This window comes from Odocoileus virginianus, chromosome 11 (assembly GCF_023699985.2).
Source record: "Odocoileus virginianus isolate 20LAN1187 ecotype Illinois chromosome 11, Ovbor_1.2, whole genome shotgun sequence".
Classification (NCBI taxonomy): Eukaryota; Metazoa; Chordata; class Mammalia; order Artiodactyla; family Cervidae; genus Odocoileus; species Odocoileus virginianus.
Genome location: NC_069684.1, coordinates 57,448,203 through 57,474,443, shown reverse-complemented (window position 1 = coordinate 57,474,443; position 26,241 = coordinate 57,448,203). Strand labels below are relative to the sequence as shown.

Sequence of the window (26,241 nt, the reverse complement as noted above, 5' to 3'; positions counted from 1 at the left end):
TATAGACAATCTCCCCCAGCTTTTTGCATCTTATGTAGATGGAATGAGTATTCAATAAAAAATATTTAAAAAAAAACGGTAAATTTTCAAGTAACAGACATTTAGGAAAGCGTCAAACAAGTTACTTTATCCAATGAGAATGCTCACCTGGTAGGCTAAGAAGGGCATGAGAAAAGCAACTCCCTGGTAGCCTATGGTTCCCTGGCCAACTTGTCCTCTTACCATGATAACCCTTGAAAGGAATATAACTCTGAAAAGGAACCTGTAAGTTGGCAAACCATTAAGCCTTTCAAATAGCATGCTGAACTTCCTCTCCCTAAAGAGCAGTATTTTCTTTAGAGGACCACGTGGGACCGGTCTATTACATGCACAAACCTCCTTTCCCCACTGTGAAAGACTCTTGGGGACTGTCAAATTCCCAAAAGCCTGTTAGAGAGGAGCCAAGAGGAATTTTATCACAGTAAAATTACTTTGTGCGATCCTATAATGGGGCAGACATGTCATTATACATTAGTCCACGCCCATAGAATGTTCCACACCAAGAGTGGACTGTAATATAAACTGTGGAGTTTGGGTGATTTTGATGTGTCAATGTAGGCTTGACAACTGTAACAAATATACCACTCTGGGGTGGGGGGAGGATGTTGATAATGGGGGAAGCTATGCATGTGTGTGGGGAGGGGACATTTGAGAAATCTCTGTAGCTTTCCCTTAATTTTGCTGTGAATCTAAAACTGCCCTAGAAAAACAAAGCTTAAAAAACATTAGAAGGTTGATTCACATGTGTTATCTTGGCCTTCACTCAACCAGTAAAGGTCATTACAAAAGAGAATATCACTATTAGTTCTTACTAATGAAGACAATAACAAACCAACATCTAAACTAACAGCAATTCAGAATCCTGGACATTATGAAGCAGAGGATTCAGATGTAACAATACTAGGCACATAATAAAAATGACTTGTTTTGCTTGATTTTAAAGTAACTGCTTAGGTGTTAGAAAGGGCAAACAGTACCGTTTATTTTTTTTGTACACCTTGTAAACGGGCTGGATCGTTGCCAGTAATTGAATTCTTGGGAGAGCCATTAAAATCTTCAAATAAATTGAGTCGATATTCTAACTTACTCCAATGGTTAAAATTTAAAATCAGTTTACTACAGTTGAGTTGATCTTAAAAAAAATATCAACCTTTGGGAACAAAGAGGTAGAAGGAAGTCTAGATTATTAATAGAGCTTACAACTTAGTCATGGTGAATTTAAAAAATACATTTTTCTTTCCATAATTATTTTATGTTCTAAATGAGGTAAAATTGATAAGATCTGCAGTAAAGTCATGTTGAGGGCACTGTGGTGATCACAATGATGAGGTTTATTTTTGTCGACATGTCAGAGGGCAACATTAATTGCTATTTGTCAGCTGTGAACTTCATACTACAGTGTCCAAGGATAGAAGATGAATGGGTGTCACCCTGTTGAGGAATCCTAACAAAAAAGTCAAATTCAAGGCATACGAAATTGGCCAGCCTTTCAAAAAAAGATGTGCTTAGGACTTCACTGATGTGATGACAGGTGTTTTCGGTTAGGACAGACAGGGATGAGGTGAAACATAACCCTTTCCGGCCAATCCTATTTTAGAAACACGGAGGCGTGCCCGGTCGCTGGGGCATCGAGCGCACACAGGAATGAATCAAGCTAAAACATGAGAAATCACTGACAACACAAGATCAAAATAAATAAGAGAAACGAGCTGTTCTTTACACCTAGAATGTGAGTCACTGAAAAATTTTAAAAGGTGAAGGTTTTTACTTTAGCACCATGAACTGTGATGAAATCCCATTTCTATCACTCTGGCAGAACTGTAGCAGCTAGGAAGCTAGAGGGGCAAGTCTGAGGCTTTGATGTTCGATTTCAGCTTCAACCACAGAAGCTATGTTGTCATTTTAGAACAATGGGCTATAGCGAGCGAATAAAACTTGTTAAACGGCTCCTCTGCTTTTCCTCTTAGGCGGATTTTCCTGAATTGGAGGCAGTGGTTGCAGGGGTGCTTTTTGGTAGAGGAAACCCAAGTCCTAATCCTTTTGGTCTCTGCAGGGCTGGAATCGGCTCAGCGATCCCCTTGCCGTCTCGTCCGAGGCCTGTCCCAGGTGTCCAGCCCATGTTCTGGAGCATTCGGTTTCCAATATTGTTTTCTAGGATTGGCTGGGCGTTTTCTCCTACAAATCCTGGAATTAGAAAATGACAGAAACAAAAAAAACAAAATCCCACATTAGTATGAACACAGATGAAGGCCCTCTTAGGCTAAGAAAAGCACATTCTTTCAAGTTTTCCTTTCAGCAAAGTACTGGGGAGGGTTCTTTCTTCATCTTTGGATAAAGAGCTTGTTGTAGTAGAAGGCTCAATGGACAAAGACCGCGGTTAGTTTCAGCTCTTCCACTTAGTAGCTGATTAGGTTATTTAACCTCTTTGGGTTTCTGTTTTCTGATCTGTAAAACAGGCATAATACAAAGCAATCAAAACTCAAATTACCAGATCATTTCTTGTGGTTATTCTTCCTTGATAATTAAGGGAGTGATCATCAAGCAAGCTAATGTGACAGACTGTGTAGGAAGAACAGGGGTCAAAAAGTACAGACTCCTTGGTGGCTCAGTGGTAAAGAATCCGCCTGCCAGTGCAGAGGACGCAGGTTTGATCCCTGGGTCGGGAAGACCCCCTGGAGAAGGAAATGGCAACCTGCCCCAGTTTTCTTGTCTGGAAAGTTCCATGGACAGTGGTGCATGGAGGGCTACTGTCCGAGGGGTCGCAAAAGTGTTGGACACGACTTAGGGATTAAACAACAGCTTAAAACCATCTTGGTTTTAGGGAGAACATATTCAGTACCGTCTCCTATATTGGGGCTTCCTTGAAAGTCTGTTGTAGAACTCTGGGCTATAGTGTTTGCCCATAATTCCATCCCTAGGGTTCCAGGGATGAAGTTGGCTCACTTTCCGAAGGTCTGCAGGATGCCTGTGGCATACAAGCTCTGTCCTGGGTCCAGCATGTTTCTGTTCTGAAATGAGGGCTGTGTTTTCCGAGACGGTCTGAGAGTTGAAATGCGCAGGTGCTGACAACATCACTCACTGCTGTCAAAGGCTTGAGAGTCAGCTGTCTCTCTTGTGCCCTTAACCCCTTTCCCATCATCGTCCATCTTTCCTCCCTGATCTGGGTTTCTAACAGCACCTTCTACCCCACCTCTAGCCCCCAAATAGGGATTCTCCATCCTCCTCTTTCTCTAAGACTGTATATAAGGATCCTTTTAAGCGCCAATAACGATAACAAAAATATTACCTATGGGACCACAGTGTATAGTGTTCTGTTTCTTGATATGGTAGTGACCAATTTATTATTGTTCTCTAAAACTCTACCTACACATTTCATTCCATTCTCTGTATATGTGCTGCTCAGTTGCTAAGTCATATCTGACTCTTTGTGACCCGATGCACTGTAGCCTGCCAGGCTCCTCTGTCCATGGGACTTTCCAGGAAAGAAAACTGTAAAGTGAAAGTCGCTCAGTTGTGTCCAGCTCTTTGCAACCCCATGGACTATACAGTCCATGCAATTTTCCAGGCCAGAATACTGAAGTAGGTAGCCTTTCCCTTCCCCAGGGGGTCTTCCCAACCTAAGGATCGAACCTAGGTCTCCCGCACTGCAGGCCGATTCTTTATCAAGGTTGCCATTTCCTCCTGCAGGGGATCTTCCCAACCCAGGGATTGAACCTGTGTCTTCGGAGTCTCCTGCATTGGCAGGTGGATTCTTCACCACTGAGCCACTTGGGAAGTCTCTGGTATATGTATTTCAAAGTAAAAACATAAAATAACAGTAAGTAATAAAAGACATGTCGGAGTTGAACTAATAGTATATTTAATCTGGTAATTTGTATCTGGTTTTCTGGAAAATAGTGAATGGGTTGTTCCTCAGGATTCTAACTTACAGAGGGGAATTGCAAAGTGATACAGATGAGTTATATAACTGAAACTGAGTTTATAACTAAAACTGGTGAGTTTTATAACAAACTATAGAGTAATCATCAATGGATTTTTGCAAGACCTTTACTGAACATTTTGATATTCTTAATCTTCAGAGGATCTTCAGACTGAGAACAGAATACATTGCTGTCATTGCTAACTTCATTACAGGGAGTGAGAACTGGATTACCACAATAATGAGTTGGTTTTGGACTTGTCAGATTGGTTTTTAGCTCACTGAAGCAAGTATTTTAACATGTAATAGAAAAAAACCTTCAATTGCCAGCAGCTTGAATGGCCAAAGATTGGCACCAAAGAAAAACTCTGGACTAACATTATTTACTGCTTGACAAAGGCAAAATAAAAATACACAGAGATTTTATATATTTATCTAATTATACAAAAATATACATAAACATATAAGATATAAAATAGGCCTCTTAATTACCAAACAAAACAAAGAGAAGCCTTTTGTTAAAACTTGTTTAATAACATAAAGACAATTAAGGTTTTTCTTTAAGTTTTTATTTTGAAATTATGATAATGGTAAGCAAGGCATCTAATTTTTTTCTGAACAGCTGCTTTGCAGATGTGTCAGGTTACACGGCATACTAGCTTTTTGTCTTATATCCCTAATTTTTCTGTGATCACCACAAATTAATTTAATCCACTGATAAGCTAAGATGGATCAGAGGTCTAACGAGGCTTCAGGCTACATACCTGTTATATTTTTGATACAAGAGATTGCAAAGGTTCAAGTTTAAACTTTAATATTTAAGAGAAAATATAAAGTCAATTTAAACCATCTCTGCAAAAACTGCATGTCAGTTTTGAGTTCTGAAATGAACAGCAAATAACTGATTCATGACTGTAGTTTTAAAATGTTGGCATTTCAAGTGTGGTGGCTCAGTAGTGGCCACTCGACTTCACCCTGCTTTTTTATTTATATTTTAAATTGATGTACAGTTGATTTACAATGTTGTGTTAGTTTCTGGTTTACAGCCAAGTGATTCAGTTAAACATACATATTTAGTATATTTACATTTTTATATTCTTTTCAATTATGTTTTATCACAGGATACTGAATATAGTTCCTGTGCTATACAATAGGGCTTTGTTATCTATTTTATATACAGCAGCTTGACTGAACATCCAAATCTGCTCATCCCAAACTCCTATTTTATCCCTCTCCCATTCCTTTCCTCTTCTGGTAACCATTAAGTTCATGCTTTAGTTTCTATACAGGCAGAAAGGAATTCATTCTATTTTTTTAATGCTGGTTTATTTCTCTTAATTAAAATGAAGCACTATCATTATGTTAAAACAAAAAGAAAGACCATTTGATTTCTTAAATGCTAAATCTTTCCCCATAGCAACACAGATTTCTGAAACAAACAAAAAACAAGGGCTGTTCTATATAACTTAAAAAAAGAAAAAACAGATACTTCATTTTTCATGGAAAATGACTCTGGCATGAGCTCTACTGTTGGTCTCTCATCCTTCTTTTATGAGATTAAGACACGGGAGTGGAACAACTCCGTCTCAGCACAGCATCTGACAACCATAATTTCCTTTTCTTTTGCTCCTGGCGGTGCTAAATCCTTTAAGTCCTTGCCTGGGAGGCTCTCCTCCTGCTCGGGCAATTTTAGCAATACATAGCCTGCTAACCCTTCTGCAAGCTCCCGCTCCAGCCCCCTTTATTCTGGATCTCTTATATCTATTACAGCGGAGTCAGTCCTTTCCCCTCAAATCTTCCAAAGAGTATTGTGGATAGTAATTCACTTGCGTAATTGGCTCAAGAGATGAAAATCTTGTATCGGCCTCTCTTAGCTGCTAATCTATCCAGCTGACTGCAAGCCTAATTGGCAGCTTGTTTAGTAATTTGGCTCCTAAAGTGTTGTATTGATGTTGGATAAACAGCCAATGGAAGGGCAGGTGACACATGCTGCTTCCCACATAACACAGTGCATCGCGTCAGTCCTGACCCCATATTCAAAAGGCTTTCAGTGGTCTGTGCTCATTCTTTCTTCCCACCCTCTTTCCCCATTACTTTGCTAGTCAGCTGAAGAGCATGGTTATTGTGGTTATTATTATTATTTGTGACATTATTAGAATTGCCAGTTCTCATACTGTCCTCTGGCCTCAGTAACTAATTTAGGGACATGGGCTTTTGATTGCTGTTAAGAAACAGCATTGAACACAGACTGGGCTGTGAGAAAGTGGTGGCGGTTAGTACTTTTTGTCAAATGTTTTAATTGTTTCATTTTTTAATACAGAAAAGCCTCACTGAGATCATTATACATCTTATCTGCAATAATGCAGATGTTTTTCATGTGAATTTTGCAAAATAAAATCAGTTCAAATAGCCAACTGCTTAAAAATACAAGGCTCTTGCTTTTTAAACAATGAAATGGAAAACTAGTTTCTTGATTTTTTTTTTAACTAAGTGAAAAAAACTTTGCATAGTAGGGAATGAAAGACATGGTTGATATTGACATGTTTGGAGAAGGGAAGGTTTTTATTAACAGATATTTTGGTTATAGGGGCTTCTCAGGTGGCCCCAGTGGTAGAATCCACCTGTCAATGCAGGAGATACAAGCTATGTGGGTTTGATTCCTGGGCCCAGATCTCCTGGAGGAGGAAATGGCAACTCACTCCAGTATTCTTGCCTGAGAAATTCCACGGACAGAGGAGCCTGACAGGCTACAGTCCATGGGGTCACAAAGAGTTGGGCATGACTGAGCACACACATTTTGCTTATACAGATAAATTTCTTATGGGATGATTGTATTAATATATCAAAGAATAGTGTTTTCAGAAAATGAAAAAAACATCTTAAAACTATTGGTTCTGAAGGCACACAGGGATATTTGTTTGCTATAATATGATCAGGACTATTTATGGCCTACGTACCATGTACCTGGTCTGTGCTTTACTTGTTAGGCATGCGGCATTCATAATCTCCATTCTTCATAACAATTGTGCAAGGGGGGGAAGTATTGATATAATGGGCTGCAGAGAGATGAACTGCTTGACCATTACCACATAGTAGGCTAAGATTCAAACTTTGGTGAAGTTTACTCTAAAAGCCTACATACTTGCCATTACCTACACCGCCTTTCTACAAGAATTAATGGCAAACAAACAACTTCAGTGGAGATGATGTTCTAAATTATTAAAAAAAAATATTTGGATTACATGTAATTGTAGTATCAACTTCTCTCAATTTGCATTTGGACGATACACAGCATAGTACTCGCAATGACATACTTGGATAACTTACAATGTAATGTCTGTGGCTCTCAGAGATTACCAGCGCTTCTGCGGCCGTGATTTCTTTTGATCTTCCTCAGCAACCTGCAACGTTATTACTGGCAACACTTACAGAACAAACTAAGGTTTAAAGAGGTAATAATAATTGTTGTTTAGCTGCTAAGTCGTGTTCAACTCTTTTGTGACCCCATGGATTGCAGCCCCCCTCCCCCCAGGCTCCTCTGTCCATGAGATTTCCTAGGCAAGAATACTGGAGTGGGTCACCATTACCTTCTCTGGGCATCTTCCCGACCCAGGGATTGAACCCGGGTCTCCTGCCTTGGTAGGTGGGTTCTCTACCACTGAGCCACCAGGGATGCCCTTAAAGAGGTGATGCACCTGCCCAAAGTCACCCAGTTAGAAAGTGCCCCGGTTAGAGAGTGAATTTAGGACACCTGAGTCTTAATGTTACCCTTTCACCGACTGGACAGTGATCTTAAAATAGTCTATCACCATTAGTTTCTATGATGTCATTTCTTCCGCCACATTGTCCCAAATGACAGAGATTTTAATATATTCACAAATTTTCTGGAAAAAGCTGTTCATCTAAATTAACATAGCAAGTCTGCTTGAAGAGTGTTTTGACCCTCCTGAAATACCTCAAAATTCACTTTGTTATTAACCCAGCTACGTTTTCTTTGGCTGATATTTAAATGGAAATTTGTTTTAGCTATATTGATTGTAAACAGCATATACTGAGTTTTGTTCTTTTATCCATCATAATAATCCCAGAATTTAACTGATGCATTTACTCCATTTACATTTATTGTGATCATTGATATATCTGGGTTATTTTTATGATGTTACTTAAAGATATTTACCTTACTTTCTCTATCCTTTTTACTTCTTTTCTGGCATCCATTGCTTGCTTATACTAGCTTGAAAACTATATACTATTTCTCTATTCTTTAATTTTTAAACATCAACATGCATACCTGGCTTTATTATTCCCTCACATTTTACATCTTATTGTTGTTGAGAGTTTTAGCTCCATCCTACTTTCTTATTATTTATTTATTTTTAATTGGGGGATACTTGCTTTATAATATTGTGTTGGTTTCTGAATCAGCCACAGGTATACGTATGTCCCCTCCGTCCTGAGCCTCCCTCCCACCTTAAATCCCATCCCACCCCTCTTGGTTGTTGCAGAGGACCAGATTTGAGCTCCCTGTGTCATATGGCAAATTTCAACTGGCTCTCTAATTTTACACAGGTTAATGTATATGTTTCAATGCTACTCCATCTTACCTTTATACACCCAAATTAATCCACCTTATGGTCACTGTCACCATCATCACTATTACTTTTGTACATTCAGTGTAAAGTTTAGTTTTATGCATATTTAACGATTACTTTGCTCCCAATTCCTTCTTGATTTTTATTCTTTTTCATGGATTCTGTTTTGGTTCTTTTTTCTACAAAAGTTATTAAATTTAGTAATGATGGGTCTTTACCGGAAAATGGCTCAGTTTCATTTCTTGGGAAATAATTTAACTGGGATAGAAAACTCTAGGTTGATTTAGTTATCTCATCTCAGCACTTTGAAAATATTATCTCTTATTTTCTGTATCATTCTTTTTAAGTTTGTTGCCAGTATAATTTCATTCCTGTGTAAGTTATATCTTTTCTCCTTGGCTGCCTTTAAGTTCTTCTCTTGTGTTTGATGTTATAAAGTTTTATTATGGTGTGTCTAGGTATGACTTCATTTATATTTCCTGATAAAGGCTTGTACTTTTGCACATGAAGATTTAAGTTTTCTTCAGTTGTAAAAATTCTGTTATTATTGAACTCTATAAATATTCTCCTGGAACAGTGTACCTCCTTCTTCTATTTTTTCTGAAAGTTGTATTAGATATATACTGAACTTCATGCTCCTTCAAGTACCCTGACCATTCTTTTACATTTTTCATGCTTTTTCCCTCTGTGCTTTTGGGCTTCCCAGGTAGCTCAGTGGTAAAGAACCTGCCTGCCAATGCAGGAGACACAGGAGACATGGGTTTGATCCCTGGGTTGGGAAGATCCCCTGGAGTAGGAAATGGCAACCGACTCCAGTATTCCTGCCTGGAGAATTCCAGAGCAACCTGGCAGGCTATAGTCCATGGGGTCAAAAAGAGTCAGACAAAACTGAGCAACTGAGACTACACTTCTTTTAGGAAGTTTCTTCAGATTACTTTTCAGATTCACTGTGTTTTTGCTGCTGTAGTTTGTTGTTTGGCTGTATCTAATGTGCTATTCAACCCATCAAGAGAAGTTATGATTTTTAAGATGTTTTCAAAACAAAATAATCTCAAATTTCTTTCTTTCTTTCTTTCTTTCTTTTTTTTACCATAGCTGTCTTTTCTCTTTCCAGTTATTCCCTTTCATTTTTTAATCTGTTTTTACAACTAGTTCTGTTAGTTTTGGATTGTGAGACCATCTTCAGTAGGTTTTCATTGGTGGTGATTCTTGAGGCTCGGGTTGAAGGCATGTACCTCTACAGTGGTTTTGCATTTCCTTCAAAGACCAGTTTTGCTGCTAAGTTTTGGCATAGTGTTGTTTTAAACTAGAGTCTCAGGTAGGGGTAGGCACTTGGTTACATATCTTCAGAGTTTTCCAGTTAGAGCCCAGGTGGAAACCAGATTCTTTACTTTCCTGTCCTTGTGAGTGAGTTTTGTTTCGAGTCTGCCCTGTTCTGAAGACAGAGCTTTTCAGATATTCTGCTTCCCAGCTTGGCTCTTTCCACAAGGAACCAACATGCTTCCACAGTTCCTAGACTGGTTCCTTAGACCCAGTTCTCTCTTCCTTTCCCGCAGTCTCAGTAATGCATCTAAAGAGATGGTGTTACATTTTATTCAGCATGTCCAGGTATTCTGTAGTTTGAATATTTTCCCATTAGTCTTTCATACCGTCAGGAACAGCAGTTCTTTTCTTTTCTTTCTTTTTGATTGGAGTATAGTTGCTTTACAATGTGTTAGTTTCTGCCGTAGAGCAAAGTGAATCAGCCACACATGTACACACAGTCCCTCTTTGGGGATCCGCCTCTCGTTTAGTCCACCACGGGGCATGGAGCAGAGTCCCTGTGCTATAGTTGTCTCTCATTGGTTGTCCGTTTCATACACAGCAGTGTACATACATGTTAATCTCTATCTTCAATCCATCCCACCCCTCCTCCTCCCCCTGATGTCCAAGCACTGGTTCTCTATGTCTGTGTCTCTATTTTTGCTTTGTAAATAAGTTCATCTATGCCATTTTTCTAGATTCTGCATAGATGCGTTAATACATAGTATTCATTTTTCTGTTTCTGACTTACTTCACTCTGTATGACAGCCTCTAGTTCCAGCCACATCCTTGCAAGTGGCACGATTTCATTCTTTTTCATGGCTGAGTAATATTCCATCATCTATCTATCTATCTATCTCATATCTTCTTTATCCATTCCTCTGTTAATGGACATTGAGGCTGCTTCCATATCCTGGCTATTGGAAACAGTGTTGTAGTGGACATCAGGGCACATGTATGGCAATTACTTTCTATCTAATATGTGTGCTTACTCTTTCCTTAAGTGTTTCTTGTATCATATGACAATGGAGAGCTGATGAAAATGCTTCTGAGACACATAACTGAAAGGTGGTTCATATATCCAAGAGGGAGAGGATTATGTATTTCCTAGGCTTTTGCTGTAAGTTTGGATGTAGCCTGGTTTCAAAATGAATAACAACAACCCCCTTCCCCCGCCAAGTCTGCCTGTTTTAAAATCCGGGAAGAGATAAGATAATCTACAATGGTCATGCAGATCTAGGGATAAAAGAAAGTAAAAATATAATTATTGATAAGATAAATTTGAGCAACTCAAGAGTTACAGCACCTTGGAAAAGAGCTTGGGTACATCAGACATTTCCTGATTATGTTCAATATGACTTAAAAGAATACCTTTGAAAAATTTTCACTCTTTAGGATTTATAGTCTGCTTTTATCACCTTCAATATTTATAAATATTATTTTATTATTGAGGTATCAATAGGATGCAGAGAAAAAACAGAAAAGCCACAAAAAGCTGTAATGTAACTCCCTGCTAAGAACTTGCATGTCCACAAAGACATAGTTACTCTGGAGCAATATCTATACTGAAATATTGAACTTCAGTAGGTATTTCTCTGCATAATTTAAAATGTAGAGATGAAAGTCTACTACTCATGGTGAATACTTTCCCTATGGTAATATTTCAATGGAAAACAACATAGAAATAGCAAGTGCTAACTGTGGATCACAATGAATTCAGTAATGCATAGAAGACAAAACGTTTAAAAAATACTGTAGCCACAATATCTCAATAAACATACTGAAATCTTTTTAACTATCAAAACCTCAGTAAGCTATGACTTCTACCCCAACACAAGACCCTACTCAACACTGTTGACGGCCTTTAAAAACGTGTTAATAATATCCCTCCTATTTTGCTCATTTCTTTTCTTCACCTTTACTGATGACATTTTTCAAACTATAAAATTCACTCTGCTGGCAAACCTTCTCGCTTCAACAATTCTCCCTTTTATAACAGTGAGTCCACATCCTCCGCTGCTGAAACACCCACTGTCTTTTGGTGTGTGACTTTGAATGAGGCAGAGAACAAGATGTACATTTAAAAATCAATACCTAACCTTATCAATATTCATTTTACTTTGTCAATACAAAATACAAAGGTGAAAGAGCAGTAAATAAGCTAAAGCACTGAAATAAATTCGGTGTTCCTGTCACAATTAATAAATGTTCAACCGGTAACATTGCTGGCTGGTCTATAGCTTTATAAGGCGACTCAAAATTATGCTCCAATGTTATTGCTACACAGGGTGAGTAGAATTTTCAATACATTTAGCAGATAAAAATGATCAGATTTGGGGTGATTAATTTCACAGGGGACTTTAAATCTTCAAAAAATATGACTTATTATGAATACCAAATATGTAACTGTTTATCTTTAGCATCTTAAATTATTGTATAAACATAGTTTGGGATTATAAAGTTAAAGTGCCTAGTTATAGTTTTCTGACAATTTTTTGCTAAACCTTTCCTAAGCCTGCTGTTTTGTCCCCATCCTATTTCATATATACACCAGAGGGGATCACTGAACAATATTCAGACTGTCAGCCTTTTAACTCTTATTCCTGATTTCAAATCAGAAAGCATTACCCTCATTTGCCTTTTTCCAGCTTAGGTTGAATGTTGACTAAAGGTAAAAGAACTGTGAAAACACATCTCAGTTTCAGTGTGTTTTTGGGGAAGTCTACAAAGGCCTAGACAATGGGGAATAGTTTCCTCCAAATCATTCTACATTCTAACTTGCCTTGGAAGCTTATGAAGATAAGATTCTTTGTTAAATGACTGACTATATATTCCAGAACTTGAAAAATATCATTTTTGGAGACAAGATGATCTAGGATTCATAACCTCATTAACAAAGTGTATTTATGCAAAAGCATTTCTTACGTGAATTTGGATAATAATCTTCACCTTAGAGATGATTCATTAGTATTAGAAGATATTCTTTTTAAAACTAAGGATTTTAAAATAACCTCATTCTCTTCCTCCTTGAGAGGAACAGTTATGCACGGATTTTAAAAATGTATGAGTAACATAATTCTCCTACTCCAATACTATTTGATTAATTACAACAATGCATTAACTTTCTATGAATTATGTTTTTTTAAGTAAAACAATGTAGTAATAGAATCAAAATCTTGAGTTGTAAGGAGAATCACAAAAATTTTGAAAAATAACATTTAGAATATGCTGGTAGATGCTTAAGAATGTTTTAGGCTAAAGTTTAATCTTTATACCCATAGTCTACAAAAAATGATTTCTTCTGATGCTGTTGAGTTGTCACATAAAAAATCACCCTGTAGATATAATTATATTATCCTCTTCCCAACCATTATGTATTTTCCTTCTCACTTCACATATGTTCAGAGTGTTAGGACCTGACCCTGACAGTCTCTCTCACTTATTGCTGGCTCTGAAGTGCTTTAGTCACATTCCTAAGATTGTTCTTGTACTATTTCTGCCACATATGTTGGAATCATTGAAAGATAAGAATTCAGGAGATCATTCAACCAGAATGGGTGTATTAAAGAATCCTACACCTGCCTTATGCGTGATTTGAATTGAAAAACTTATGACATGTATTTAATCTAAAAGTGGCTATATGTTCCTGTATAAAGACTCATATTAGAAGTATACTAATGAATATTCTGTATTTCTGCACAGCAAATTTAGATAAATGTTTTTGGCACTTCAGATAAATAATAGTCTGTATCATGGAATATGATGGTCTTTACCTATATATTCTTACAAAGGGAGCTAAGTATGTTGTCACTAAAAGAAGACGGGTTTAGGAGTAATGCAGACATTGGCTTGAATCCTCCCTTCGCCCTTCAATCATTCTGCCTTTACAGACAGCTAAGAAGAAGCCCACACATGTCTGAATCTTCGTCTTATGCTGCACAGTGAACGATAATAACATGTAAAACACCACGTTGTTGCAAAGATAAAAAACAATAATAAAGCTTTGGTACATAGTAGGCACTCAGTAAGTGGTAAATATTTATCTACATAAATATCTGTTGTGGTTGTTCAGTCTCTAAGCCTTGTCTGACTCTTTGTGACCCCATGGACTGCAGTAAGTCAAGCTTCCCTGTCCGTCACCATCTTCCAGCGAAGAGCAAACTCATGTCCATTGTGTCAATGATGCCATCCAACCATCTCATCCTCTGTCGCCTGCTTCTTCTCCTGCCCTCCATCTTCCCCAGTGTCAAGGTCTTTTCCAATGAGTCTGCTCTTTGCATCAGGTGGCCAAAATATTCAGGAGTATTGGAGCTTCAGCTTCAGCATCAGTCCTTTCAATGAATATTCAGGGTCGATTTCCTTTAGGATTGACTGGTTTGATCTCCCTGCAGTCCAAGTGATGCTCAAGAGTCTTCTCCAACACCACAATTCAAAAGCATCAATTCTTCAGCACTCAGCCTTTTTTATGGTTCAACTCTCACATCTGTCCATGACTACTTGAAAAACCACAGCTTTGACTATACAGACCTTTGTTGGAAGAGTGATGTCTCTGCTTTTCAATACGCTGTCTAGGTCTGTCAGAGCTTTCTTTCCAAGGAGCAAGCATGTTTTAATTTCATGGCTACAGCCACTGTCTACAGTGATTTTGGAGACCAAAAAAATAAAATCTGTCACTGTTTCTACTTTCCCCCCGTCTACTTGCCATGAAATAATGGGACTAGATGCCATGACCTTAGTTTTTCAAAATATTGAGTTTCAAGTCAGCTTTTTCACTCTCCTCTTTCACCCTCATCAAGATGTTCTTTAGTTCCTCTTCACTTTCTGCCATTAGCATGGCATCATTGGCATATGTGAGGTTGTTGATTTCTCTTGGCCATCTTGATTCCAGCTTGTGCTTCATCCAGCCTGCCATTTCCCATGATGTACTCTGCATGTAAGTTAAATAAGCAGGGTGACAATATGCAGCCTTGATGTACTCCTTTCCCAATTTTGAAACTGTTTCACTGTTCCATGTCTGGTTCTAACTGTTGCTTCTTCATCTGAATACATGTTTCTCAGAAGGCAGGTCAGGTGGTCTGGTATTCCCATCTCTTGAAGAATTTTCCACAGTTTGTTGTGATCCACACAAAGGCTTTAGCATAGTCAATGAAGCAGATGTTTTTCTGGAATTCCCTTGCTTTTTATATCCAACGGATGTTGGCAATTTGATCTCCGGTTCCTCTGCCTTTTCTAAATCCAGCTTGAACATCTGGAAGTTCTTGGTTCACATACTGTTAAAGCCTATCTTGAAGGATTCTGAGCATTACTTTTGTAGCATGTGAAATGAGTGCAACTGTATGGTAGTCTGAACATTCTTTGGCATTGCCCTTCTTTGGGATTGGAATGAAAACTGACCTTTTCCAGTCCTGTGGCCATTGCTGAGTTTTCCATTTGTTGACATATTGAGTGCAGCCGTTAGCAGCATCGTCTTTTAGGATCTTAAATAGATTAGCTCGAATTCCATCACCTCCACTAGCTTTGTTTATAGTAATGCTTCCTAAGGCCCACTTGACTTCCCACTCCAGGATATCTGGCTCTAGGTGAGTGGCCACACCATCAAGGCTATCTGGGTCATTAAGACCTTTTTTGTATAGTTCTTCTGTGTATTCTTGCCAACTCTTCTTAATCTCTTTTGCTTCTGTTAGGTCCTTGCCATATCTGCCCTTTATTGAGACCATCTTTGCATGAAATGTTCCCTTGATATGTGCACTTTTCTTGAAGAGATCTCTAGTCTTTCCCATTCTATTGTTTTCCTGTATTTCTTTGTATTTTTCACTTAAGCAGGCTTTCTTACCTCTCCTTGCTATTCTCTGGAACTCTGCATTCAGTTGGGTATATCTTTCCTTTTCGCCTTTTCTTTTCTTGGCTATTTGTAAGGCCTCCTCAGACAACCACTTGTCTTCTTGCATTTCTTCTTTGGGATGATTTTGGTTACTGCCTCCTGTACAATGCTATGAACCTCCATCCATATGAACATATTCTGCATGTAGGTGCTTCCTACTTCCAAATTCCAAAAATTCAACAAAATTAGAGGAGGAAGATCAGATATTAAACTTGCAACTACATGTATAATTTCATAAGGTAACCTTTTATGTGAATGAACAACTGTATTATGGATGCTCCAATTTTAAGTTATTCTTCAATTTTTTAGTGTTGAACTTTGGAAAAGGTCTCTGAAATAAGAGAATTTAAGCTTCATATCTTTTATTTCCTTTGAAATCATGTCAAGATATCTATCTATACCTGTATTTATATCTATATTTTCCCCTTCTCACTGCTTACTCTCCTGTTGATACAAATCTTATTTTCATATTGTATAATTCATCATGGCCAAAATAACTCCTTCAATGAAAGAATTCCCAAATGAAGCTGAGAGAGACAGTTTATAAATCTGAATGGTTAAGGATCCCAGGCAATAGGCCAATGCTATAATAGTAACTTTGTAATTGATCTTGTGTTCCTATTGTTTAGTGGGTAAGTTGTGTCTGAATCTTTTACTACCTCAAGGACGGTAGCCTGCCAGGTTCCTCTGTCCTTGGGATTTTCTAGGCAAGAATACTGGAGTGAGTAGCCATTTCCTTCTCCAAGGCATCTTCCTGACCCAGGGATCAGTCACAGCTTCTGCACTGCAGGAGGATTCTTTAGCACTGAACCGCCAGGGAAGCCCAACTGTTCAGTATCTACATGGAAAACATTTTCTCAGAGTCATTTTGCTGAATCACAGACCTACTATGGTTCATTGTGGTTTATTTCCATATTGAAAGTGAAAGGTTTTTTTGCATCTACTTCTGCTTTATTGACTACGCCAAACCCTTTGACTGTGTGGATCACAACAAACTGTGGAAAATTCTTCAAGAGATGGGAATACCAGACCACCTGACCTGACTCCTGAGAAATCTGTATGCAGGTCAGGAAGTAACAGTTAGAACTGGATATGGAACAAAAAACTGGTTCCAAATTGGGAAAGAAGTATGTCAAGGCTCTATATTGTCACCCTGCTTACTTAACTTATATGCAGAGTACATCATGAGAAGTGCCGGGCTAGATGAAGTATAAGCTGGAATCAAGATTGCTGGGAGAAATATCAATAACCTCAGATATGCAGATGACACCACCCTTATGGCAGAAAGCAAAGAAGAACTAAAGAGCCTCTTGATGAAAGTGAAAGAGGAGAGTGAAAATGTTGGCTTAAAACTCAACATTCAAAAAACTAAGATCATGGCATCGGGTCCCATCACTTCATGGCAAATAGATGGGGAAACAATGGAAATAGTGAGAGACTTTAATTTGGGGGGCTCCCAAATCACTGAAGATGGTGACTGCAGCCATGAAATTAAAAGACGCTTACTCCTTGGAAGAAAAGTTAAGACCAACCTAGACAGTATATTAAAAAGCAGAGACATTACTTTGCCAATAACGGTTCATCTAGTCAAAGCTATGGTTTTTCCAGTAGTCATGTACAGATATAAGAGCTGGACTATAAAGAAAGCTGAGCACCAAAAAATTGATGCTTTTGAACTGTGGTGTTGGAGAAGACACTTGAGAGTCCGTTGGACTGCAAGGAGACCCAACCAGTCCCTCCTAAAGGAAATCAGTCCTGAATATTCACTGGAAGGACTGATGCTGAAGCTGAACCTCCTATACTTTGGCCACCTGATGCGAAGAACTGACTCACTGGAAAAGACCCTGATGCTGGGAAAGATTGAAGGTGGGAGAGAAGGGGATGACAGAGGATGAGATGGTTGGATGGTATCACCAATTCGATGGACATGAGTTTGAGTAAACTCCGGGAGTTGGTGATGGACAGGGAGGCCTGGTGTGCTGCAGTTCATGTAATCACAAAGAGTCAGACATGACTGAGTGACTGGACTGAACTGAACTGAAAGTGAAAGTTAGTTGCACAGTTGTGTCCAACTCTTTGTGATCCCATGGACTGTAGCCCGCCAGGCTCCTCTGTCCATGGAATTCTCCAGGAAAGAATACTGGAGTGGGTTGCTGTGCCCTCTCCAGGGCAGCCAGGTTCTTTACCACTAGCACCACCTGAGAAGCCCAAATGTGCAAATGTGTGGGAAGTACTTGGGCTCAGTAGTAAAGAACCCGCCTGCCAATGCAGGAGATGCAGGTTCGATCCCTGGGTCGGAAAGATCCTCTGAAGAAGGAAATGGCTACCCACTCTAGTATTCTTACTTGACAAATCCCATGGCCAGAGGAGTGTAGTGGGCTACAGTCCATGGCATTGCAAAAGATTTGCACACGGTTTAGCAACTAAACAACAACAGCAAGTAAGTACTTTAGTGATTGGCTGCCCGAAAAACTTAACAAGGAACACTCGATACATCCTGACAACAAAGGCAAATGATTTGTTTTACGGGGTTCTTAGAACCATGCTTCTTCCTCAGTGCAAGTTAAGGATCATCCGTGTTTCACCCCTGATGATGTGTGCTCTGCCCCAAGCCCTCTTCCTTTTACCTGCTGTCGTAGGTCCAGGCAAAGGTGCGGCTTTTCTTCTCCGTTTGATGTCTCCTGTGCACAGAGATCCTAAATGCATGCTTGTTTGCCTACAAGTAATTATCAGAAAAAAACTATTAACAAAGGAGGAAAAAAATGACACATAAATACACAGCTTGTATAATCTGAACCTAAATCAAAACATTCTCAACAAAGATGGAGCAGCCTAGCCAAACCACCAATCTTGTTTATATCGAAACATAATTACGTTTGTTGACAAGCGTTCAGCCGCTAAATGCGCCATCATAAATTGTTACTGGAATGAGTAATATAAAAGGAATGCTTTTTAATTTTCAAAACTGGCAATCTTTCTGGCTCAACATAAAATCAAGCACTGTTGCTTCTGACAGGAAAATAGCTAAGATTAATTATCTAAAGAGATCACAATATTGTTGCTAGGTTATCAATTGGTTACTAATGCTTTACTGTCAGAACAACATTTATTACAGGAAAAGTATGATCAATTTCTTTTAGGATATTATATGGCAGTGAATTCTCTTAAAACATTTTACGTAGATAGAAAGGAAACAGTGATGTTCTTCCTTATAATTCACATGATTAGAATTCTTTAGTTATTTATTAGCTAGGTAAGAAAACATAATTTGAATGCATTAATGCTGGTCTACTGATACTAGACAGGCTAACATGATATTGGATTACCTTTGTAAAGACATGATTTATAAGAACTAAGAAGCAGACCTTCTGTTATTCTTGGAGTAAGTCCGAATTAAATTTTTTTGTTTAACCATGAACTCCTAAATTTAAGAGTTTTAGTACAATAGAAATGGTTCAATTGGAAATGAAGGCAAACTAATAAGATGGAAAAAATTTAAAAGCCTTCAAAAATTACAGGCTGTAGGGAACTCTTGTGTTAATTTCCTGGATTATAATCCCTGACATGGGGTTAGGATGGTGTCTAGGGGTCATGAAGCAGAAATAAATAAAGCAAGTTTATGAGGAAACATGACATTTTAGTAATTCAGAAAAATATGTGGTAGTATCCTGAAGTTTTATAGGGTCTGATTTGAAAACTAGATATTTTAGAGAAAAATGTAAAAGGAAAAAATTAATTCAGGTAAAAAAAGGTTAAAAAAACATACATTTACACCCAGGTATTTAGATATAATGAAAAATTGGAGTTGGAGAGTAAAATTACTTGATATATAGAGTTTATCTATAAACACAAAGTACAATTAGTGATCTGGCTAATCCAATGGGTGTATAATCTATCATAGGTAAAAACAAGTGGGTAAATATTTAACTAGTTTTCTCTATCATTTGTTATTGAGGGCATACTGGTTCTCTTTTATGGAATAAACATAATTATTAAAATACTTAAAAAATTAGTTCACTTCAATTAATGACTAACTTTGCAGAAATACATACATACATACATACATACATACATATATATATATATGTGTGTGTGTGTGTGTGTGTGTGTGTGTGGAAGTGTTTCTGAACATGCATAACTGTGGCATTTTTATTGTTTTAGAAAATCTTTTGTCTCTTGACTGCACTGAACAGCATGTGGGATGTTAGTTTCCCAACCAGGGACTGAATCCACACCTCCTGCATTGGCAGGGCAGAGTCTTAACCACTTGACCGCCAGGGAAGTCCCTTTAATTGGATTTTGAGATGTGGGCTTTGGCTCATATTGCCAAGAAAAAGATAGTTACAATCATAGCTATTTTTAAAAACTATATAGAAAATTTAAACATTGAAAATTATGTCCTTTTTATAAAGCCAGCATCATTTCCATAAAAAAAAATCAATGAATTCACTTATTTGGCAAGCAGTTATTAGTATCCACTACTGACTTAGCATAAGACCTTATTATGGAAGAGGTGAATGAGTAGGAAAAAGGAGGTGGAAGATACAACAGGAAATGGAATTTTCAGTTCTTATTACTGGAAGAGTTTTAAATTCAAGTGAGGAGATTAGGTCATAAGTATATGAAATAATTAGGAACAGCAGTGGTAGTGGCAGGCACAATGAGCTTTCTTCATATTACTAGAGATTGCGGTATTTAGTCCTTACAACAAACCTAAACATGTTTATTGAATATGCCATTTTTCTTTATAGGAAAAAAAAAATCTGTGCTTCGGTAGAAAACTATAGGGTACACCCTTCCAGTCACGTGATTCCAAGTCTGTGGGTGCTATCTAAGTAACAGATAACTGAAAACAAGGGAAAATAATTCTTGTCTGTATTTATACAGATGAATTCTGTCCTAGGGAAGGACAATCCTCCCTCCTGTGGAAAACGCCAGTTTGTATCCATCTGCACAGTCATTCCAATCTTCCTTATTTCACATACATTTGTGCTTCTTTGATTTCTCTTTGAGCCCATTATAACATCTGCCTGGTTCCCTCATTAATCAATGAGTTAAAGAAAATCTCAAATGCTTATTCATTTTATATCTGTAAGAGAGACCTGACCTCACCTTTTTGTATATTATCCTAAAACATCTCCGGTCCCTCTTGGAACCTCCCCCTAGAAAAAGACTGGAGGAGATGACCTTGCACATGGCATGTACCTAACAGGCTCTGACACCAGGACTAGCTGAAGAGGAAGGGAAAGAAACACTCTGGAGTTGGGAATAAAGTGGGAATCTGAATTCTGCAGTGTGGCCCTTCTCTGAGTGAGCCGCGAACACCAACCCACGGACTCTCTACTTCTGACCCTCCAGTTAAAACGTAATGAATATTTTTAGATTAAGCCACTGCTGGACAGGTTTGCTATACCTGTTGCTGAAAGTATTCCTAAATGGTGAAGTGTTTGCTCTGTTCTGAGATTTATGAGTAACTTCAGATGTCTGGGGAGCAGGGTTTGCAGAAGGGACTGTATCACACACATGATGGAAGAAGAACGCTGGGCTGGACTATGGGCTGTGTGTGTCACACATGCCCCGGGAAGCCGCCTGGATTTTATAGCTGATGTGGGGTCATGAAAGGTCATAGAGCAGAAGAAAGCTGGTCAGATTCATGGGATGCTGATGAACTGGGGTTTGGGAGGGTAACCAGGTTTGCGGGTAGTTCAGACACACAGCTCCTCCCAGGGTATTAGCTTCTGTTATAATGAAGAATAATATCAAATGGCCACACAGTGAAGCTTCTTTGTGTGAACATGTCTGAGTGAAGAGTTGGGCAGGGGTGGGAAGACAGTCAACGAAAAGTCCTAATTCTGGATTATTTGAAAAACTAAGCTTGTCATTGATTACTTTTAGATTTAAAGTTCAAACTACACTTTAAAAAATTAGCCAAGGGTGTCCTTTTTAAGAAATACCTCTTTAGAAATCATTAGAAGAAATACTTGAGGGTCTGATACATAGTATTAACAGTTGCTCTTTGTGACTCTTAAGAAGGCTGACTTCTACCTACAGTGTTCTTGTACTAGTTGTATGGAACCAGAGTCTTCTAACTGTTTGAAAAAAATCACTCTCCCAAGTCAATGCTGCCTTTAAAACTTTTAATTTTTTTACACGGTTCAAATTTATTAGGAAGGTCTGCTTGCAAAGAGAGCGAAAAACAAATCTCAAGAACAACTCCCTCTTCTAAGCCTTCTTCTCCTCTGCTGGGCCCCCAATTCCCTTTGTGGGTGTCTTTGCAGAACAAGTGGGATAGATCGTTTTCCTTTAGCTCCCCTCCCCTCCCCCCAATGTAGCTACATAAAGTAAAAGAGACAAACCTTTCAAGGAGAATAAAGCTAAAGTTAATAAAGTCAGTACACTGAACCCAAAGACCTGAGCCATGAGAAAAACAGCCAGCTGTATTTCAGTAATTCTATCAAGAATTGACTACCTGCTACAGCACATTGAGAGATCGGGATTATTGATCACTAAGATTACCTTGTTGAAGCATGTCCCCCTCCCCGCCTCCCTTCAGAGAGGTGCAATAGAGTTGCTACAAATAACACTAAGTAAGGTCTACTCCGTTATTCAGTTGTCACTCTTAATGTAAAACAGAGCAGTTATTTTTTAATTTAAAAATCAATGAACGTCTCAAAGGCAGCCTAGTTGCTTTAGCCTAAATGAGTCATTTGTCTTTGCAAAGCAGAACATTCGGATTATTATTCAAGGTGATAGCCGGCAATTTGGGGGTTTTATTTTTCTGCTGTGGTGTTTTGAAAAATGACCATACACTGTCCTATGAACAGACTCGAAATTGTTAAAAAATGTTAAGTTCCTTTTGTAAGGTGCTACTAGGAAATTACCAACCAGCTCTAGCAGTCTATCTGTTTCAGTTAGATCCTTGGCTTGGGTGGAAAAGTGAGGAGAAAGTCAGAACCTGATTGATGACTAATGACACCTTAAAATACTAGGTGTAGACACACATGTATCTTTAAGTGGAAAGGATAAAGAAATAATGCTTTTCTGTGATGGATTAAATAAGCAATGCCACTGAGTTATGATTCGCAACATCATTTCCCACTGTACTCATGCTGGAAAATTTCCTGTTAAATATCCGATAGAGCTCAAGAAGAAATCTTTTCATTTTGTTTTGCTTTTGAAACAGACTTCATTTGGTTTATCTCATCATTTCTCTCTTTTTTAAACACTTTTTTATCTTTTTAAACTTTTTATTTTGTACTGGAGTATGGCCAATTAACACTGCTGTGACAGTTTCAGGGGCACAGCGAAGGGACTCAGTCATACATGCACATGAATCCATCCTCCCCCAAACTCCCCTCCTATCCAGGCTGCCGCATAACACTGAGCAGAGGTCCCTGTGTGTACAGTAGGTCCTTGTTGGTTATCCATTTTAAATATAGCAGATCGCTATCATACTTTTAGGTGAGGTGGTGGGAGGAAATGGGGCCTTTTATCCAGAAGAAAAAAAAAGGTAAAAAAAAACAAACAAAAAGTCTGGGGAAAAAACAAATAAACACAAAGCAGAAACAAAAAATCTTAGGGAGGATGAGAACCTGGCTTTTGACAAGGGCTGACAAGGGCTGGAACAGGCGGTGTCAAATACAATAATATTAAAGGAGAGACAGTAACAACTTGTCCCTTCGTGGTATACACATTTACAAATGGAGCTTTTCAGAGAATTAGGCCTCCTGAAAGCTGCCCCCTGGATAAAATGTGTTTCCGAGCAGCCTCAGACAAGCTACAGAGAGAGACAAACAGATGTGACTACGGGCCCTGGCATTTGGCAAGAACACTCACTGTCAGTTAGAAAAATATAAGGCTGGACAGGGCATCAGCTGCACAGAGATGAAGCGGGTCTGTGGTGTCACTGGAGGAGCAAGCAGTGCAAACCCAGCCCTGTGTGAACCCCCTGCTAGATCCAGATTACCCTCGATTCCCCTTTATTTGGTGTCAGTATGTCTCAGCGTATTAACTGAACAAGTAAACATCAGTATCTAGCTCTTTCCTTCTGTGCCAATATGCACAATGTCAAGTACCGTTGAGCATAAATTTATTTTGCAACTTCTAGGATCATATTACATCCTTGTTCTTAATGGTTTCTTTCAAAGCCCCATCTTGTGCATGAAAACCCTTTGCATTCCGTATGTCCTTCACACCCTGATCAGTCTTTGGTTCTGGCACCTTCTCTCTCATTTCTTCGGTCATGTGACATCCTGTTTCATCTCTAGCCCATTTCCCCTCCCTTTGGAATGATCCTGACTTCAGCAAGGGGGATGTTAAGTTATAATTCAGTGCACTGCATGTAATACTCGTGTCCTGGGAATCGAACCTTTGCTTTATTCTGGACATACCCTGTATCGTTATAAACCATCTGCTGTCTTAGGTCATTGCCCAGACTTCCCCAGATGCTAAAATGGATCTAGTCACTGGGTCACTCTCTAACACTGTGGGCTGACCTTCTTCAAGCATCAGCCACTCCTGGTCCCCATGCCTACCTGCTACCTCACTACCTAGCTGCTCGGCGGCTCTTTACTCTGCATCCATCAACCTCAGGTTACCTGTTGTCAAAGGCGCCAGCCCTTGGATACAGTGACCTGCCTGCCAGTGTGCAGTTCTGAAGGATCTGTCCTGTCTGTGCCTCTTCCACCTCTTCTGAGAGGTCGAGTCCGCACCAGGTTCTGCCCAATCCGCTTTGTCCTGCTATATCCAGGTACTGGCGGCTGCTGCGGGCACTGTTTCCTGTGTTTCCTCCGTGCCCGCTTACAGGCCAATAAAGGCTTCCCCTCTGGAGCTCCTGGGGGGATGGAAGCTGTGTGTCAGGGGTTCCTAGGGGGCTTGGGGACCAGCGTCACTGCCCCGCCAGCTAAGGACTCTCCAGGGTCCTCAGAGGAGAGCAAGTGTGGATGAACTGGAGTGAACGGGGGGTGGGGGAGAGAGAAGGGGAGGTGGGGACATGGCGGAGACAGTGGGAGCCTTCAGGGCTTCCCTGTGGCTCAGATGGTAAAGAATCCGCTTGCAATGCAGGAGACCTGGGTTCGATCCCTGGGTTGAGAAGATCCCCTAGGAGAAGGGAACAGCTACCCACTCCAGTATTCTTGCCTGGAGAATTCCATGGACAGGGGAGCCTGGAAGGCTACAGGGGTCACAAACAGTTGGAAACAACTGAGCGACTTTCACTATTCAGGTGGGCCAGGAGCCTCATGAAACCAAATGCAAAATGTGTGCACTTTAGGATCCATGGTTCTTAACTGATTCTGAACTATTAATGGAGACGTTAATACCAAACACCATAGACTGATACCAAACTAGTATTCATAATCTAAAATAGAAAATACCTATCTTAAAATTTCTGTGGTATGTTTAAAATATTCTAAGCACATAGGCCACCTTTTCTACTTATGGTATCACAAAGAATAGAATTTAATAATGTAACTAAAAAAAAAAAAAGCTTTATCCAAATATCTGTGGATATGTTCTATCCGAAAAGCAACCCCCTTCATTCTCCAACTCCTCATCCTGTTTTAGTCTTCTTCATGGTGTGTGTGTGTATCAGTCACTCAGTCATGTCCGACTTTTTGTGACCCCATGGATGGTGCAGCCTATCAGGCTCCACTGTCCATGGAATTCTCCAGGCAAGAAAGCCATCACCTTCTCCATCTTCATGGTAACTAAATTAATATCTCCAAGTCAATGACCATGCAAAGGTGTTTGCTGAAAAGTATGGAAACCATGCAACAAATACTGGTGATGAGTATCTCCCATTTGCTAGAAATTGTCTTCTCTATGCCTCTTATTTATGCTGGACTTTATCTTTACAATGAGCATGGAACAAAAAAATACAAATTATAATGAGGTGAATCAGAAAACAGCAAACAACAGGATTAATCAATGCAATCGGTTTTGGCAGCTGAAGGTATTTCTTTGCCAAAGGCAGGTGGAACTTTTCCCACTGTGGACGCTGAAGTATTAGATGAAGCTTTAGTTCTGTTGGCCTGATCTGCTTGAGTCCTCGACTAACCCTAAGGTCTGACACCACCATTTCTGTTTTCTTAACTAGTTCTCTCAAAGGGCCAACTTATTACCATATCTTGTCAATGTCTGAGAAGGACTTTTCCTAACCTTTGGCATGTTATTTAAGCTCCCTTGGACTCAATTTCCTTACCTTCGAGAATTGTGATTGGATTAATATTTACCTCAAAGGTTTTCTGAAGAGTTTATTTAAAGATTATTTGTGTAAAACACTTGGCACAAAGCCTGCCCACAGTAAGCAACTGAAAACTGTCAGCTGTTCAGTTTACTATGATTATCATCTCCACTTCACAGATAGAAAGCCCAGGGCACAGAGAAGTAAAGTGATTTGCCCAGGATCTCACAGTGCAGGGGACATGATGGTAGGTAGCCAGGAGGATGCCTAGTGTAGAGTGTCAGGAAACAGACACGAAATAAACAGACAACAATACAAGTTCGTT

General features: G+C 39.1%; 1 protein-coding gene across 4 annotated transcripts in view; it reads right to left on the bottom strand.

Annotated features, from left to right (window-relative positions):
* Positions 1 to 1,349: 1,349 nt before the first annotated feature.
* Positions 1,350 to 26,241, bottom strand: part of GPATCH2 (G-patch domain containing 2) — a 189,890-nt gene continuing 164,998 nt past the window's right edge. For 3 of the 4 annotated variants that reach the window (XM_070474507.1, XM_070474506.1, XM_070474508.1), the window contains 2 exons: positions 18,361 to 18,449; positions 1,350 to 2,223 (listed from right to left, as the gene is read on the bottom strand). In XM_070474507.1, the coding sequence (XP_070330608.1) occupies positions 2,003 to 2,223; positions 18,361 to 18,449 (310 nt within the window). In that variant the 3' untranslated portion in view covers positions 1,350 to 2,002. The remainder of the gene's footprint in view (positions 2,224 to 18,360; positions 18,450 to 26,241) is intronic. The other variant, XM_070474509.1, reaches the window with a different exon arrangement.